Genomic DNA, 15,453 nt, shown 5'->3' on the forward strand with positions numbered 1-15,453 from the left:
TGGATTTCCCATCATGTCATCTTTCCAAGTCTTTCTTCAAATTAGTGACTTGAGCCTTGAGCTCTTTGTTTTCCTCTACAAGGTTAGTATCAACAAAAGAACTAGAGGAGCTAGAAGCTTCATTGTTAGAGCAACAAGGCATGGAAAGCAATTCATCACAAGATGTAGCAACATTAATATGTTTAGATGAATTACTAGGACTAGCACAAGTCAATGAAGCATGTGATATAGAAGTAGTGCTAATGTCCACATGAGGGTCACAAGATGTTACCTTTGTCATAATAGCCTCATGAGCTAACTTTAGCCTACCATGAAAGATTAGAAGATTATCATGAGAGCTCAAGATCTTTTTATTGATTTCTTCCAATTTCCCATAATTGCTAGTTAGCACCTCAAGTTGAGCTCTTAGCTCAACATTCTCCTTTTGAGTTAGATACTTCACAAGAAATAAAGTTAGTAGCACAAGCATCATTACTTTGATTAGACAAGCTAAGAGAATCATTTCTAATCCTTTCTTTGTGGAGCTTCTTCTCGAGGAGTTTAACTCCCCTTTTCTCCTCATCAATAATGGATTCCATTTCCTCAATGGTCTCACCATGTTCATTAATGAAATCCATGAGAAATTTGAATTTATAGAGTGGTCATGAATCTAATCATATCATCAAAGGTGGCTTTCGTCTCATCATCACTATCATCATCATTATTACAATCACTATCAATAGATATATCAGGATTATTAGTGAAGTAATGAGGACTCGAAGTGTGAGTTACTTTTGACTCCCTAGCCATGAGGCACATGAGAGAATCGGAAGATGATAAAGGTTCTTTTAGAGAAGATGATTCTTCATTGATAATGCGTGACATCTTTTTCTTGATTTCCTCTACATGGTTAGGCATACAAGAACTAGAGGAAATATAAGAATTTTGATCATAGCAACAAGGAGTAGCAAGCATATCATCACAAAACTTATTCAAGCAATTTCTAGATGATATGCATGAACTATCAACAAAAGAATTTATGACATCTTCGGTGCTAGATATATTGAAGTCCAAGAAAAAAACACTACAAGCATTGGTAGCATAAGAATCATCGCTTTTAAGACAAAATCATCATCACATATGATTTGTCCACTCACCATGTCATTACCTTGTAATAAGCAACATGTTGGTGAAGTAGATGGGGTTGTGATGTCCAAGCACTCGGAGGTGGATGCAATTGGAAGCTCCTCATGATATGAAGAAGTAGAGAGCTCCTCAATTGATTCCTCCAAATGAATATTATCCTCATGAAGATTGCACCCACCAAATGTCTCTTCAAGTTTGGTCCACTCCTGATGAGCCGTCTTACAATGGTTGATTGACAAGAATACTTCAAAAGTTATAGCTCGGTCAATGGCAAGCTTAGCTTCAATGTCAACATTCCAATCATCCCAAGAGGAAGAACCTACAATGTGAGATCGAGATAGGCAATCAGAGGGGGGGTGAATGATTGCGCGGAAGCAAATTAAAACTTTTTCCGAAAGTTCAAACCCTAAATCACCTTTCTGTCCGTGATAGTAAAACAGCCGTAACTTTTGATTGGATGAACCAAAAAATACGTATGAGTATGGAAAAGAAAGGTATTAAAATTATCTAACCAACGCAACAAGAATCAGTTCAATCGGACTTACCAATCAAAAGATATGATCAAAATAGTAACAGCTGACAGAAAGTTACGAGGATTAATCTAAAACCAATTTCGAGTAATAACAAAAAAGATGAATTAATCGCAATCTTCTCTTGATCTCGTGATAAACCTGCAGCAAAGTATTATGAACTTGTGATGAACCTGCACCACAGTATTAGAAAGATCTAGCACGAAGATTTCACGAAGATCCGAAAAGAACAGAGATGACACCGCCAACGAATCTCTTTATTGCAACGATGTCGATCGATTACAAAAGATGCAACCATGCATCGAAGAACTCTCCAAGAATTGATCTAGATCTAAGGATTTGAGTTCCCTCACGTCCTTGCTAAAACCCTAGCTAGGATGCCCTCTATTTATAAGGAAAAATTCGCAACCCTAAACCGAATCCGAATCCAACACGGACTCCTCTGTCTCGGTCAGTATTTTGCCCGTGGGTCCCGCATACGACCTCGGATTGAGATGACTCCAAAAGAAAAGTTGTTCGTCTCGACGACGCGCACAATTTTCATGTGGATCACTTTTCCATCCGACGCCATCTTGATGATGCTACTGTTTAATCTTTAAACAGCTCTCATCCAGCCACGGCTGGACCTACATATCTTCACCTCGATGTCACTTCATGCCATCAACTCTTCTTGTGATGTCTTCAAAACTCGACCATCACGTATCGAATATCTCCAATACCGTACATCTCCGGTATAAACAACATACGACAAACCGGTGCCCTTTCGGATCATCGTAGCCTTCACTTCCATTGTTCCTTCGCACAAACGTCCCGCATGACCTTGATCCTCGATCTCAGCTTCTCCCAAGCTTCGTCCCTCGATCCCGTCATCGACCACGTTCCTCTAGCTCCGGCAACACCTGAAAGCGAACACACAAATAACCAGTACGAGCACAAGTCCACGACTTGACTCAGGGTAAGTTCCACCCAACTCACGCCATGTTATCACATAAGAAACTAATGGATCAGCACACCACTAGCAAAGCACTAAGTCCAAACAAGATACATGTCATCACTTAAATATTCATATTATCCAAAGTATCCACATCAATGTTTCATCTAAAACACTTGCCAATGTTACACATCACATATGATTTCACATACAACAACAACTCGCATAGTATTTGGACCCATGGCCCTAAATTTACAAAGCATGCGACTTTTCCACAAGTGATAATTTGTGCCATCTAAACGAAAAGTGTCATCGTGCACTATACCACTAGTCAACATCTTTACTCTCAAGGCGGTTAAGCCTAAGCAAGAGAGACCTTTGAAAGATCAGTATGGTCAACTAGAGGAGGGGTTGAATAGGCGACTAACAAGTTTTACTTTTTCTTTTCACTTTTATGGGATACAAGCATCAATACATGGGTTCACTAAAACGTCTAAATGATGAACACCCCTAGTATGATGCAATAACCGAAGCACGAGCACAAGCAATAAGTAATCAATTGAAACTTGCTTGATAGCCGAAGCACATGATAAACAATTAAGCTTTGCAAGTAAGTAAAGGGGCAAGAATGATACCACACGGGGAGACGAAGATTTCACCGGAGTTCCACCTATTGGGGTCGGTGTACGTCTCCGTTTGGAGGAATGCTCTACCACAAAGGTAGAGGCGCCACAAAGGATCACTCTATTCTCCAACTCACCACACCACAAAGGTGGGATGAGCTCTCACAACACCACAAAGGTGAGGTGAGTTCCACTAGTGGCTTCCTTGAGGGCGAACGCCGAACCCTTACAAACAAAGAGAAGGGCACGACTTCACAACTTAATTGGAGGCTCCTTCCCGAATCCTCAAGCACCTCCTCACAAGATTGAAGGCCTTGAAGAGACACATTCCGGCTAGGGATCCCAAAATCTCAAGAGTAACAAAGTCCACAAAGGAAACAAGGGGAATCAACATTTTGCTTTGGTGAAACCCTAGATCTAGATCTCCTCCTCCAATCCTCAAAGAATCAACAAGGGGGGAGCTCTATGGAGGGAGATATAGCACTTTGAAGCTTTAGAAATGGTGTGGAGAGAGTTGGGCTTCAGATAAGTTCATCCCGAGGTAGGGGATGACTATTTATGGGGGTCCCGAAATCTAACCATTATGCACTAAGTCTGGCAGGGGAGGAAGTTCCGGTCATACCCCGGAAGTTCCGGTAACCCGGAACTTCCGTCCTTGTTCCGGTCCAACCTCCGCCAAACACAAATGAATTCCAGTAGCATCACGAGGTAGGCCGGACTTTGGGTGGAAGTTCCTCCCTACCGGAGATAGGCCGGAAGTTCCGGGCCTGGAACAGACCTGGCAACACAGTTAGACTTTGGGTGGCTCTCTCTCGCACGGGTAGCCTTTATGTGGGTGCAAATATGATAGTTTGTGTAGGTGAAGTTGATTCACCCACTACCTTCCCCTGTGGACTCCCTCTTAATAGTACGGAGTTCCTACGACTCAATATAAATAAAAAGCCACTAAACACCGGTACGCTTCTTTCCTTTTTGAGGGCAACGAACCGTCTTGTGCCATATGATCTCAAATCTGAAACACTCGAGCACACGGTTAGTCCACGAGTCATGTTGTCATTAACACCAAAACACTTAGGGATCGAAATGCTCTTTCAACCTTGCTCTGATACCAATTGAAAAGACCTCGATGTCGCCTAGAGGGGGGGAGTGAATAGGCGTTTTAAAACTTCTACGGATTTGGCTTTATATATATCCTAAATGTGGAATTAAACTAGTCAGACATTTTCAAGCACAAATTATAAATATGCTAGGCTTAACTAAGTGCACCCACAATAAAAGCTAAAGCAAGATGAGCACTTACTAAAGAACAACCTAGCACAATATATAAGATAGCACAAAGCACATATAAGATAATATATGACTTCAAGCATGATGGCTATCACAAATTAAAGCACAAGTGAATGAACTCGGTTTAGGAATACCCGAGGCACGCAGAGATGATGATTTATCCTGATGTTCACTTCCTACGAAGCTAATCACCGTTGGAGAGGTGCGGGCACCACAAGCCCGAATAGCCGTGAAAGGGCACACCCAACTCCTTGAGCCTCCCACACCAAAGTAGGAACTCAATCACTAAGATGGCTAGCTTCTTCCTCCACTCCGGAGATGGCAAGCTCCACAAACACTTCACAAAGCACCACAAAGGAGAACCTCGGGCCTCTTCACAATCTCCAGGAAGAGGTCATCGGGGCAACAACCACTAAGCCGTCTAGGAGGAGAACTTCCAAGAGTAACAACCTCACGAGCTCTCACTCGAACTAATCAAGGTGGAGAGCTCAAACCAATGCACCAAATGCAAAGCAAGAACACAAGAAATGCTCAAATCCCTCTCTCCCAAATCTCACCCAAATCAACAAATGGATTGGAGAAAATAGAGAGTAGGAACAAGGAGGAGATCAACAAATGAACTCTCCAAATAGATCTACAAACTCCCTTCAAATGGATGGAAGATTTGGGGCTTGGGGGAGGTGGAGAAAGCTCTCAAAGAATGGGGATTTTCGGCTCTTGGAACCCTAAACCCGATGGGGAAGAAGACCCCTATTTATAGGGCCCCCAAAATCTACCCGTTAGACATAGATTTTGCGACCCAGAGGCAATCCCGGAGGCTCCGAGATTCATTCCGGACCAAACCCGAAGCTACTGGACACACCCGGAGGCAATCCCGCAGGTTTCGGATTTAAATCCGGGCTGCCCAAAACTGCAGCACAACACACACGAAAACGGCGATAACTTTTGCAAACGAACTCTGATTTTGATGAACTTGGTCTCGTTTCGAAGAAGACAACGAGCTTTACATTTTAACACAGAAAACCAGAAAAGATGAACCAAAAGAGATGATGCAAGATATGCAAAGGTCTGAGCACTCTATGCACGACATGTTCAAGTTACTGCCCGAAAGACCCTCTTGATAGAATGGCTATCAAACCTATAAACCGGTCTCTCACCAAACTCCTTGAGACCGGTAAAACTAGGAAAACCTAGCTAAATATACCTTTGCCTTGAGCAATCCACTTTAAGTTGATCTTGACGTTCATGCTTGTCTCACTTTGGAATACTTCTTTTGATCACGGTCACTTGGTGAAGATTGTCAATTTGCTCCCCCCATACTCCAATGTGGGAGACCATTACTTTAAGCAAATATTCACAAGTACATTACCAAAAATTAGACGACAAGGTTCAAGCATGTACTCTCTTTGTATGCTCATCTTGAACTTGCACAATTCGACCTTGATGACCGTCCTCCATATGGGCTATAAAAGGTTGTTCCTTCAAAGTTCTCCCATATGTATCACCTAACCCTCAACCAAGTAACATATACATAATATGGGTTAGTCCACAAGTTCAATATACGATTGCTTACCATATGCTTCATGCATATAATCCTCGAGGTGTTGTTCTTGAACTTGCTCTTCTCAACCTTCAGAATAATCACCACTTGATGTCATCTCTCATGGGCTATATGAAATCTTCCTTTTTGATCCAAACCCATGAGTTGCACCTAACCCACATATCGATATACCAAATACATAATTTATGGGTTAGTTCACAAAGGCAATTGACAAATGCTTACCATACCACTAGATCACACGCCGTACATCACTTATGCTTGTGTGCACTTCATTTCGGTCAACCTTCATACTTGCTTCACTTTCCATCTTTATGATAGCTTGAAGCCAATAATGAACTCTTCACTTAACCTTCGTTGCTTCAAGACTTAATCACCAAATGCACTCTCAGGACCATACATGGGATTCAGCATGAATATCACTTTGGTCTTCTTTATTCTCTCTATCGCAATATCTTGAGACACATAATGGATTCTTCACTTGAGTGCTTGCTCCATAACTCGGTCAACCATGACTCAACTCATGAGCTCAACATAACCTTATCATGAAACCATATGTTGAATCCTTATTTTGTAATCATTCTCTCAAGATATTAATCCTTCACGGGAACTTCACTTTCTTCTTCTTGATAATATTTGATTCACTCATTGAAATCCAATTCATGCTTTCAATTCAATATACTTTTCTTACTAGCATTCCTTGAATTAAAGCTCAATGCAAACCACTTATGCAAAAGGATTGTCATCGGATACCAAAACCACACATCCAATTGTCAACAACTCAATGTATATCTTTATCTTCATGACATTTATCATTGAATTAACCAAGTGGTCTTCCTTCATTGCCTATGAAACATTCCTTCAAATATATCTCAACTAAAACATTAGTCCATAGGGATTGTCATTAATTACCAAAACCACACATGGGGCAACATGTACTTTCAAGTAGACTAGTAAGAGTTATTGCTGCTGCACTGTGTATGTTTCCAGATACAGAAAAGTCAGAAACTCAGAATTTGGAGGTTTTCATGTTTGCAACCATTTGCCTAGCTATCCACTGCAGTTTGTTTTGTTGTCAAGACCGATGAAGATGTCAGTCAATGTATTCATCTTCTATTACCATCTTATAGTAATCAGTTAATATCGGTAGTTAATCTTAATTAAGTGTCAAAGAAAGACTGGCTTCCAGATCTGGATGTGAATCTCTTTTTTCCCCTTAAGTGGTCTGAAATGCCAGCTCCAATATGAATGGCGGCACATTTCCATTATATAGTACATGCCAGTATGCCACTGCCAAATAAAGAAGTTTTACATGCTAGGCTGCTGCAGAACATGGAGAATCCTTTTGGAATTGCCACTTTTGTAAGGGAAGAAGATTGCATTACAGAGTGAGGAGAAGGCGGCAAGGTTGATGCCACCAAAGACCTTACAGAGTGCAGATGTGCTAGACCTATAGTTTTGGAAATGTGGCACCACATCTATCTAGCAATGCAAGTGTGAAAAAGAGCAAGGCATGCAGTGAGGCGCACAAGCAATATGAAAAGGGGGGAAGCGAGCGAATGTTGGGGAGACAAGGAGAAGGCTATGGTGGGAATATAGTGAAGAAGAATGAGCGTCAAGAGGAAGATCAATTGGAGGTTCACACAATATGGTTTTACGGTTTAGTCACGAACACTGCACGTCAGATGATCCATTCACTCTGTCCTACTCCCTCTGATTCACAATAAGTGTTTCGATTTAGTACAACTTTGTACTAAATTAGTACAAAATCTGAGACACTTATTATGAATCGGAGGGATACAGAAGGTTGATGTAAGGGCTCCAATAGTCTCAGCCCGCAATCGATCGAAAGGGGTAGGTCCGCATCGAAATCCCCTTTTGTTTATTAACCACCCTGGAACCCTGGTAATAAACATAGGGGGTGTCTTCTATCAGAGGCTGACGCACACCGCCTCTCGCACCAACATGCACACATACACATGCCAGCAATCCCATAAACGAGTGCTAAATTGATCCATAACGTAGATCAGAGAATACATGGTTTGTCCTATGCGTCACAGACCATGGAGCATACCGTCTACGCCACTGAATCCACATGATCATATGGATCCCTGCCGAAATCCGTCCCACCGCTGATAGCGGAAAGCTTTCCAGAGCAAAGCGATTCACCTCCCCGCCGCAAGAACTGCTCGCGGTCCATGGGCAAAACCCTTGCCGGCAGCATCCCGTCGATTCAACCCGACGCTTGTGAACTTTCAAAGAATCCCTGTAAGGTTAGGCCAAATACCTAGTTTTTGGTCCCGTCCTTTTCGTCTTATGCTTAGATCCGTACGGCTTTCCGGCCGTCACAACCGTCCCCGGCACAGCAATCTCGTCTTTTACTGCTCGGGTTAGCATTGGCGTGTAGAGGTGCTAATTTGGTATGTTTTGTCGAAGGGTTGAAAGCACGTGCACATAGCGTGCGGACAGCATGTAGTGGTCCAACTCGCTGTTTCTAAGTTAATTAGGTATGAATTGAAATCGATCTTGCAAAAGAGTCGAAGAAAAAACGCTCAATAAAAACGAGAAAATAGACAAATTTTACAAGTTTCCTTTTAATTAGAAGATGAATTCCGGACCACCGCTCCGCAACCGGTCTCCGACTCTCCGGTCTCCCCTCTGCTTTCTTTTTCATCTATCTCCATCTTTTCCTTCGTGAGCCGCACCGAGCCCTCGTTCTGCCCCATCTCGCTGCCGACCGCCCCAGCCCCCTCGCTCATCTTCTTCCTCGAGCTAGCGCCGCCGCTGCCGGTGGATCCCCCTTCGATTCTCTCGCTCCCGACCGTTTCTCCTCCCATCTCTCCCAGTTCCATCTCCTAAACCTTCCCCGATTTGTAACTGAGCCAAGAATCGAGGTACGGCGGCCGCCCTACCTTGCCCTACTGCGTCCTCCGGCCCCTGCGTGCAGGTGTTCGGACATGGCGGGGGAGGATCCCGCGGAGGGAAGCCGGAGCAGGAGGCGGATGGATCTGAACCTGTACCTGGGCCTCCCTCCGTTGCCGCGGCCTCCAGGCCGGCTGGGTGCGGCTATGGACTGTCCGGCGCCGGCGCCGGCGCAGCTGCCGGATATGCCGGTTGCTGAAGCTCCAAGAACGGGTGAGCCGGAGGAGGTACAGCCCGCGGTGTACTCGCCGTCCAACGCGCTCTCCATGCCGGAGCTCTCCACTCCGGAGCTTTCGCTGATAGATCCCATGATCATTGACTGGCTTGATGGCCTCACTGCTGACGGTGAAGAAGCTCTTTCTGCTGGTGAGCCAGCTGCGGTGCTTGACGCCCTCTCAGGTGATGCCAATGTCTCCCAACCGGTGCCGGCGCCACTGCCGCCTACTCTTGCTGGGTTGGAAGGGGTTCGTCTTGAATGGGTGGAAAGGCTTTCGCACCCTGCTGTGGTGCCTCCTGCCGTCCCAGGGGAGATGATCAGCACGACGCCCGGGCGTGGTGGCGGCACGTTTGAAGAGATGACGCCTGAGCTCCGCCTGCAGAGGCTGATCCAGGTGAGCGAACAGCACCGCATCGGGACTCCGGGACCAGTGACCCGTAACCAGCGGGCAACCAGTCCAGGAGCGGATAGACTGCTGCAGGCCATCAAGCGGTCTCATAACTCTCTAGGCACATCAAAGGGTGCTGTCAACGATGAGATCTGCGAATGCAACTCCAGTTTTGACTGCAATATCTGCTTAGAAGCAGCCAAAGAGCCAGTGGTTACGCCGTGCGGCCACCTCTTCTGCTGGCCATGCTTGTACCAGTGGCTCCATGGATATTCAGTCCACTCTGAGTGCCCTATCTGCAAGGGAGAGGTGCTCGAAGTAAACGTCACACCCATTTATGGAAGATCAGATGATGAACGGGGCGCCTCCAACAATGACATCCCTCCTAGGCCTCGTGCTAACAGAACTGAGAGCTTGAGGCAGCAGCTGCAAACGCAAGATCCAAGAGGCATCGCAAACATGGTGAGGCGGTTGATAGAAAATCAGGATACAGTGAGAGCCCATTCTGCTGCACCTGCAGGCGGGGTTGAGGTGACTGTGCTTCCTGCAGCCCGGCCAAGGGCTAGGGTTCGGCGACAGCAAAGACAAGATAATCTTAATTCACGTTCCCCAATACTGGGGCATCCGGGCAATACAGCTTCGCCAACACTGCAGCACGGGAGCAATGATGCTCCTCAGGGTGGCAATGAGGTTACATTTTCCCCAGTAGTGCTGCAAGTGGGTAATATGGCTTCGCCAACACTGCAGCACGGGGGCAATGATGCCCCTCAGGGTGGCAATCAGGTTACATTGCCATCTTCTAGTGCTGATAATGTTGCACTGGCAATTCCTCAGCAATCATCATCTATGGAGCAGGCATCGACTTCCAGCACCGTGGCTGTTATAGTGGGGCAGGCAGCCCAAAGTAGGAGATCGAGGCCTTCTGAGTACGCCATAAGCACAAGGAGAACAAGGAGGAGGCAGCAGCAGCAGTAGGTAAAGGTGGTGCTGCCATTTTCAGCAATAAAACTTAGGGGTTCCCTAAAACTTATATAGATTATGCCCCATTGTTACCATGGTTGGCTCCCAAAACATGTTGGGATCTTAATGTAGGTTTGTATATCATGTTTGTTGTATATGCTATCGCTCGCTCATGTGTACTCTTTTCATGGCAAATGAGTTAAACTTCCGGTTTCAGCATACTTTGCTGTGTTGTTAGTTCTTAGTGTGTATGCTGGTATAAATTTTCTTGATATTGCATCTGTTACCTATATATAAAGTGGATTACTAAGAGTTACCTCTGCGCTGTGTATGGGTATGCCATTTTGTTTCCTGATACTGAGAACTCAGAATTCGGAGGTTGTCAGGTGAGCATCTTTGCTGAGCTACAGTTTCTGTGTTGTCAGGTGAGCATCATTGCTGAGCTACAGTTTCTGTGTTGTCAGGTGAGCATCTTTGCTGAGCTACAGTTTTTGTGTTGTCAAGACTAAAGACCAATGAAGATAGCAACCAATGCACTGTCCTTCTATTTTCCTCTTATAGTGATCAGTTCATGTCAGTAGTTAATCTACTAATCTAGTGTCAAAGAAAGATTGTCTCATCCAGATCTGGATAAATCTCTTTCTTAGATTTCCATGTACATGCCACTGCCAAATAAAGAATTTTATGTTAAGGCTGCTGCAGAACAAGAATAATCCTTTTGGATTTGCCACTTTTGTAACGACAGGTGTATTTTTTGCAGTGACATGGGCTGATGGGGGCATCCACACTTTTGTGCCACTAGTATAGCAAGCCACAACAGGTGTATTTTTGCAGTGACATGGGCTGATGGGGGCATCCACACTTTTGTGCCACTAGTATAGCAAGCCACAATTTTCGCAACGCCCAAATTGGTTGCCACAAGTGTGGCGAAGTTAGCTAACAGCGAGTCCATGATAGATGGGGTGAGGATAAGAAAGTGTGGCACCCTACAACTGTGTCTGCAATGTTTGGCCAAATATGACTACTAAGTACTAACCAAACATGTCATGGTATAAGTAGATAACACATAAATAGGATGTTATGTTTTTGTACTGGTAATGGCAACAGTAGTCTACTTTTTCCCGAAAATAGAATAAGTCTAGTTTGAACCGAATCTCACATGGGGCAATATCATCATTTGCCGGGCCCTTCATATCTGAAGCCGGCCATCCTTTTGTTGCAAATGGAAAGACAATCAGATTGGTGCAAATGGACGAATGTCATTTACATTTCAGCTGTATCATTTGGTTGCCAGAACATTTTACAGCATATTTCCCTCATGAAACATGAAGATAATGATCGTGGGTTCCTTCGCAACCTCCAGAAGGATCATCATTAACATATTGCTGGATGTCAGGACGATTGAATGAATTCGTCCAGTGTTTAATGTATCCAATCAACTGCCAGATGTTAGCATGGACACTGTTGAACTGTAGATTTGTGATGTCTTTGCATGGACGTTTTGTACAAGACAAAATGTCAGGCTGCTGACTTGCAACTACCTTGCTGGAGGCAGATCACCACCTTTTTCTTCAGCATGGCTTCTGCAAAGAGAGTCAGCGACTGTTTCCTCAGTGGCACAATATGAATCTAGACAGCAGTGAGCTACAGGGCACCATCTCCGCGGGCCTGCAAAGACTCTTCCATAATATGCTTGAAATCTTTGTATGAATGCACGTTTTTTCATTGTAATATGCTGACGATTCCACTTGCTTGAGATCTTTGTACTCCAGCTAATGTAATTTGCCTTGTGCCCTTTTACCCTATTCTGAAACGAAATGCACATTTCTTGCGAGGTTTCCAGAAAACAAAACTCCAAGTTACAATAGGGATCATGGTCTTCACCAAGAATCAGTGACCTTGGTCAATATCCATATCATGCATGTTTTACCTTGCACAAAGTGCTTGGGATAGCGGAAAAAAAGGTGTACTTCATCAATTAGATCGCACACATGCTGGGATGGCCATCTACCATACCCACCATAAAATTGGTGATTAGATAATCATGTGCCAAAGAAATGGTTCAATTAGCACTGGTGTTTTCCATTTCATCCTGATCCTTAGAAGGCCCAGTAGTCAGCTATGTACATACACAATCATGTCTTGTACTGTTCAATCAGTCTCAGAAGGCTATGTGTCTCGGCATCAGGCATTGCTCCTCTCAAAATCATCGTCCTCACAAAATTTGGCTCATAAACTTTTGCCTTAACATAAGCTTTTAGAAGAGTATTATACACAAAGGAATTCCTGCAGTACTTTGATTCATTCAGTTCCGCGTAAACTATCTTTGCATTTTCCAAGTCACCAATTTCTGCAAAGTTCTCAAGCAACATATGCGTGGTCTCTAACCATGGAGTTGAATTTCTCACCTTTCTGGTGACGACTTCTTTTTTCCCCATATCCATCGTGTTCAAAGCTTGTTTCACAAGGCCTGCTTTCAAGCAACCCAATGCCAAGTGGCGATATGTAATAGCATTCGGTTGACAACCACTTGCTCTCATTTCTTTGAACACTGCCGATGCTTTATCCACAACGCCATGCCTGCAGTAAACTGATAACATGGAATTGAACTGTTCTGTAAGCCTTAGCTTTCTTGCTGATTTAATCTCTCCCCATATCTCTTCTGCCTGTTCAATGGAACCAATCTTTCCAAATGCCTCAATTGCTAGTGTGAAGCTTTTGGATCGAATATGAGGGAGGACTTGCATGAGTTTCCATGTCATCTTTAGCTCCTTCTCCTTTCCAAGGTATCCATACAAGATAAGAAGAATTTCCTGCGTAGACCAGTTAGTACCTGTCATAGAATTCTTGATGGCTTCTATATATGTCTGGGAAACGGTATATAGCCTTGCTACAGCATGTGAAATTGCTAGAATTCCGTATGTGATCTCATTCGGCTCGACCTTTGCTCTTTTCATATCATTGAACACCCTCGCCACTCCATCAATGTTGTGCTCATTGGCCTGTATTTTCAATAAGATGTTGTAGGTAGACGTGTGAGGGGTCACTTTACTGGCTTTCATCTGAGCGAGGATCTTGGGGATAGTCTTCCTACGACCCTCAGAAGAATGGAGGATGATCAGGCGGTTGTAAACATACGGCGAAATCGGAAGGGACAATTCCCTCATCTTCCTCATGTAACCGTATGAAAGCTTAATCAAGCTTAACTCCAAACAAGCCATTACAAGGTTGTTGTAGAGCAGCTCGTTCCGGTATTCTTGAGGTATGCGAAGGAAGAGGCTCTCGGCTTCAGAAATACCATGCACTTTAGCTGTGAACTCTAGGAGATATGAGTAATCAAGCTCACTCAGCTTGTAGGGCCTCTCTCTTATCACCCACTCCATGACCTGTAGCAAGAAAATTGCAAAATCCTGTTACTTCCTGAACAAACAGAAGAAAGTAAAAATATATCTATGTTGATTTAGTTGACATCATCCGTACATAGTGATGAGCTAATTTCATCATAATGTGCCGAGAAATCATGCCATGAAAGAGAAGGAATAATTAACAGTCATCTGGAGAAAAAAATCAGATCATCTCTGCATCTTTACACACAGACAAGCAGCACAAAATGCAAGACGACTTTAACATTTTTCAACACATTCATGCACAACAACGGCGATCACTGGTCCATAAGAAAATGCAACATCGTGCGGAGCCAAGGTGATATACCACTAAAATCAACCATGAAGGCATGAACACGAACCAAAAGCTCAAGGGATGCGAGTGGGAGAGGAAAGGGGGACCTGGAGGCCGGTGCGGTGGAGGCGGCGGCGGCGGAGGCGGTTGATGGCGTGGAAGACGTGGCCGCGGTGCACGGCGCGGCCCGCGGCCATCCAGCCTCGGATGGCGGCGCACGCCGACGACGCCCGCTCCAGCCGCTGCGCCAGCGAGCCCTCCTGCTCCCGCTCGTCAGCGGGCTCCGCCGGCGGAGTAGGAGGAGGAGGAGCAGGCGCGAGGGGCGCGCTGCCTGAGTTGGTGAAGAAGGCGGCGGCTGACGCGATCGGCGGCCGACGGCAGCGGAGCAGCATGCGCATCGGCGTCAACATCGTCGCGGCAACTCGTCGAACAGCTGGTGTGCAGGAGGCCCCGATACTCCCAGGCCGCCGCGGCCTCCCCACCGCAAAGTGCCGCAGGAATAACGCCCGGCACTGCTCAGAGCTTCGAATGGATGATCTCTGTTCCACGGCGGCTGGCTCCTCCGCCCGCGTCCATGAGGGTCACCCGCGAGCTCAGTGTGCTGGGAGTTTACCGACGGAACCGAGAGCTTGCTCTTTGGTCCTCTTCGATCCCGCTTGTGCAATCGGGCGTGTGGGTTCGGAGCTCACAGTTCGGGTGCGTAACCCTCTGACCCTCTATGTGTACAAGAGAACAAAAAAGCTTTTTTTGTTTCAACAAACATCTCGTACATCTCACAAAACGATTTTTTTTACTCTTAATTAATACAGGGGTCCGTCTGGTGTGCAATCAGGCAAGCGGTGCAATCCTGCAATCAAATTAACACTCCCCGTCCGATACATAAACTACGGCCCAGAAATCGGTTGGGTTACTCCCACGATCTGACGCATCCATGTAAATCAGACTTTTGCAAAGAACCTTCGCGGAACGTGTTGATGTTGCGCAGAATTCCTCGTCTTCGACCGTCTTAAATCGGCCATCTCACATCTTCTTCTCCGTGATCCCTCTAGGGCTGCATACAGCTGCCACCGGCCGATGCTGCGCAAGATTCTTCTCTGGTTGCCCGCTTATCCGAGGTGAAGGGGATCACCCCAGCCCCCACACCCCCACAAAGGCATTGCGAGCATACTCTTGATACAAAATCAATTGCATTTGTAGGCAGTGATTCCTGTTGCATTTGGGGATTTGTTTTCTT

General features: G+C 45.2%; 2 protein-coding genes across 2 annotated transcripts; one reads left to right on the forward strand and one right to left on the reverse strand.

The window, feature by feature from the left end:
* The first annotated feature begins 8,686 nt into the window (after positions 1-8,686).
* Positions 8,687-10,833, forward strand: LOC100845701. Its single transcript, XM_010236068.3, has one exon. The coding sequence runs from the start codon at positions 9,012-9,014 to the stop codon at positions 10,554-10,556; it is 1,545 nt and encodes a 514-aa protein (XP_010234370.1). The 5' UTR covers positions 8,687-9,011; the 3' UTR covers positions 10,557-10,833.
* An 803-nt stretch (positions 10,834-11,636) lies between these two features.
* On the reverse strand, positions 11,637-14,905 carry LOC100846006 (pentatricopeptide repeat-containing protein At1g07590, mitochondrial). Its single transcript, XM_003571402.4, has 2 exons — positions 14,327-14,905; positions 11,637-13,927 (listed from the first exon to the last, which is right to left on the reverse strand). The coding sequence occupies exons 1-2, from the start codon at positions 14,627-14,629 to the stop codon at positions 12,677-12,679; spliced, it is 1,554 nt and encodes a 517-aa protein (XP_003571450.1). The 5' UTR covers positions 14,630-14,905; the 3' UTR covers positions 11,637-12,676.
* Between the last annotated feature and the right edge of the window lie 548 nt (positions 14,906-15,453).

This window comes from Brachypodium distachyon, chromosome 3, assembly GCF_000005505.3.
Source record: "Brachypodium distachyon strain Bd21 chromosome 3, Brachypodium_distachyon_v3.0, whole genome shotgun sequence".
In the NCBI taxonomy this organism is placed as follows: Eukaryota; Viridiplantae; Streptophyta; class Magnoliopsida; order Poales; family Poaceae; genus Brachypodium; species Brachypodium distachyon.

Bases quoted from the DNA above. Each gene is read 5' to 3' on its own strand.
- LOC100845701 (XM_010236068.3), top strand. From the start codon at position 9,012: ATGGCGGGGGAGGATCCCGCGGAGGGAAGCCGGAGCAGGAGGCGGATG.
- LOC100846006 (XM_003571402.4), bottom strand. From the start codon at position 14,629: ATGTTGACGCCGATGCGCATGCTGCTCCGCTGCCGTCGGCCGCCGATC. The intron at 13,928-14,326 runs GTCCCCCTTTCC...TTCTTGCTACAG, and splicing joins TCCACCGCACCGGCCTCCAG to GTCATGGAGTGGGTGATAAG.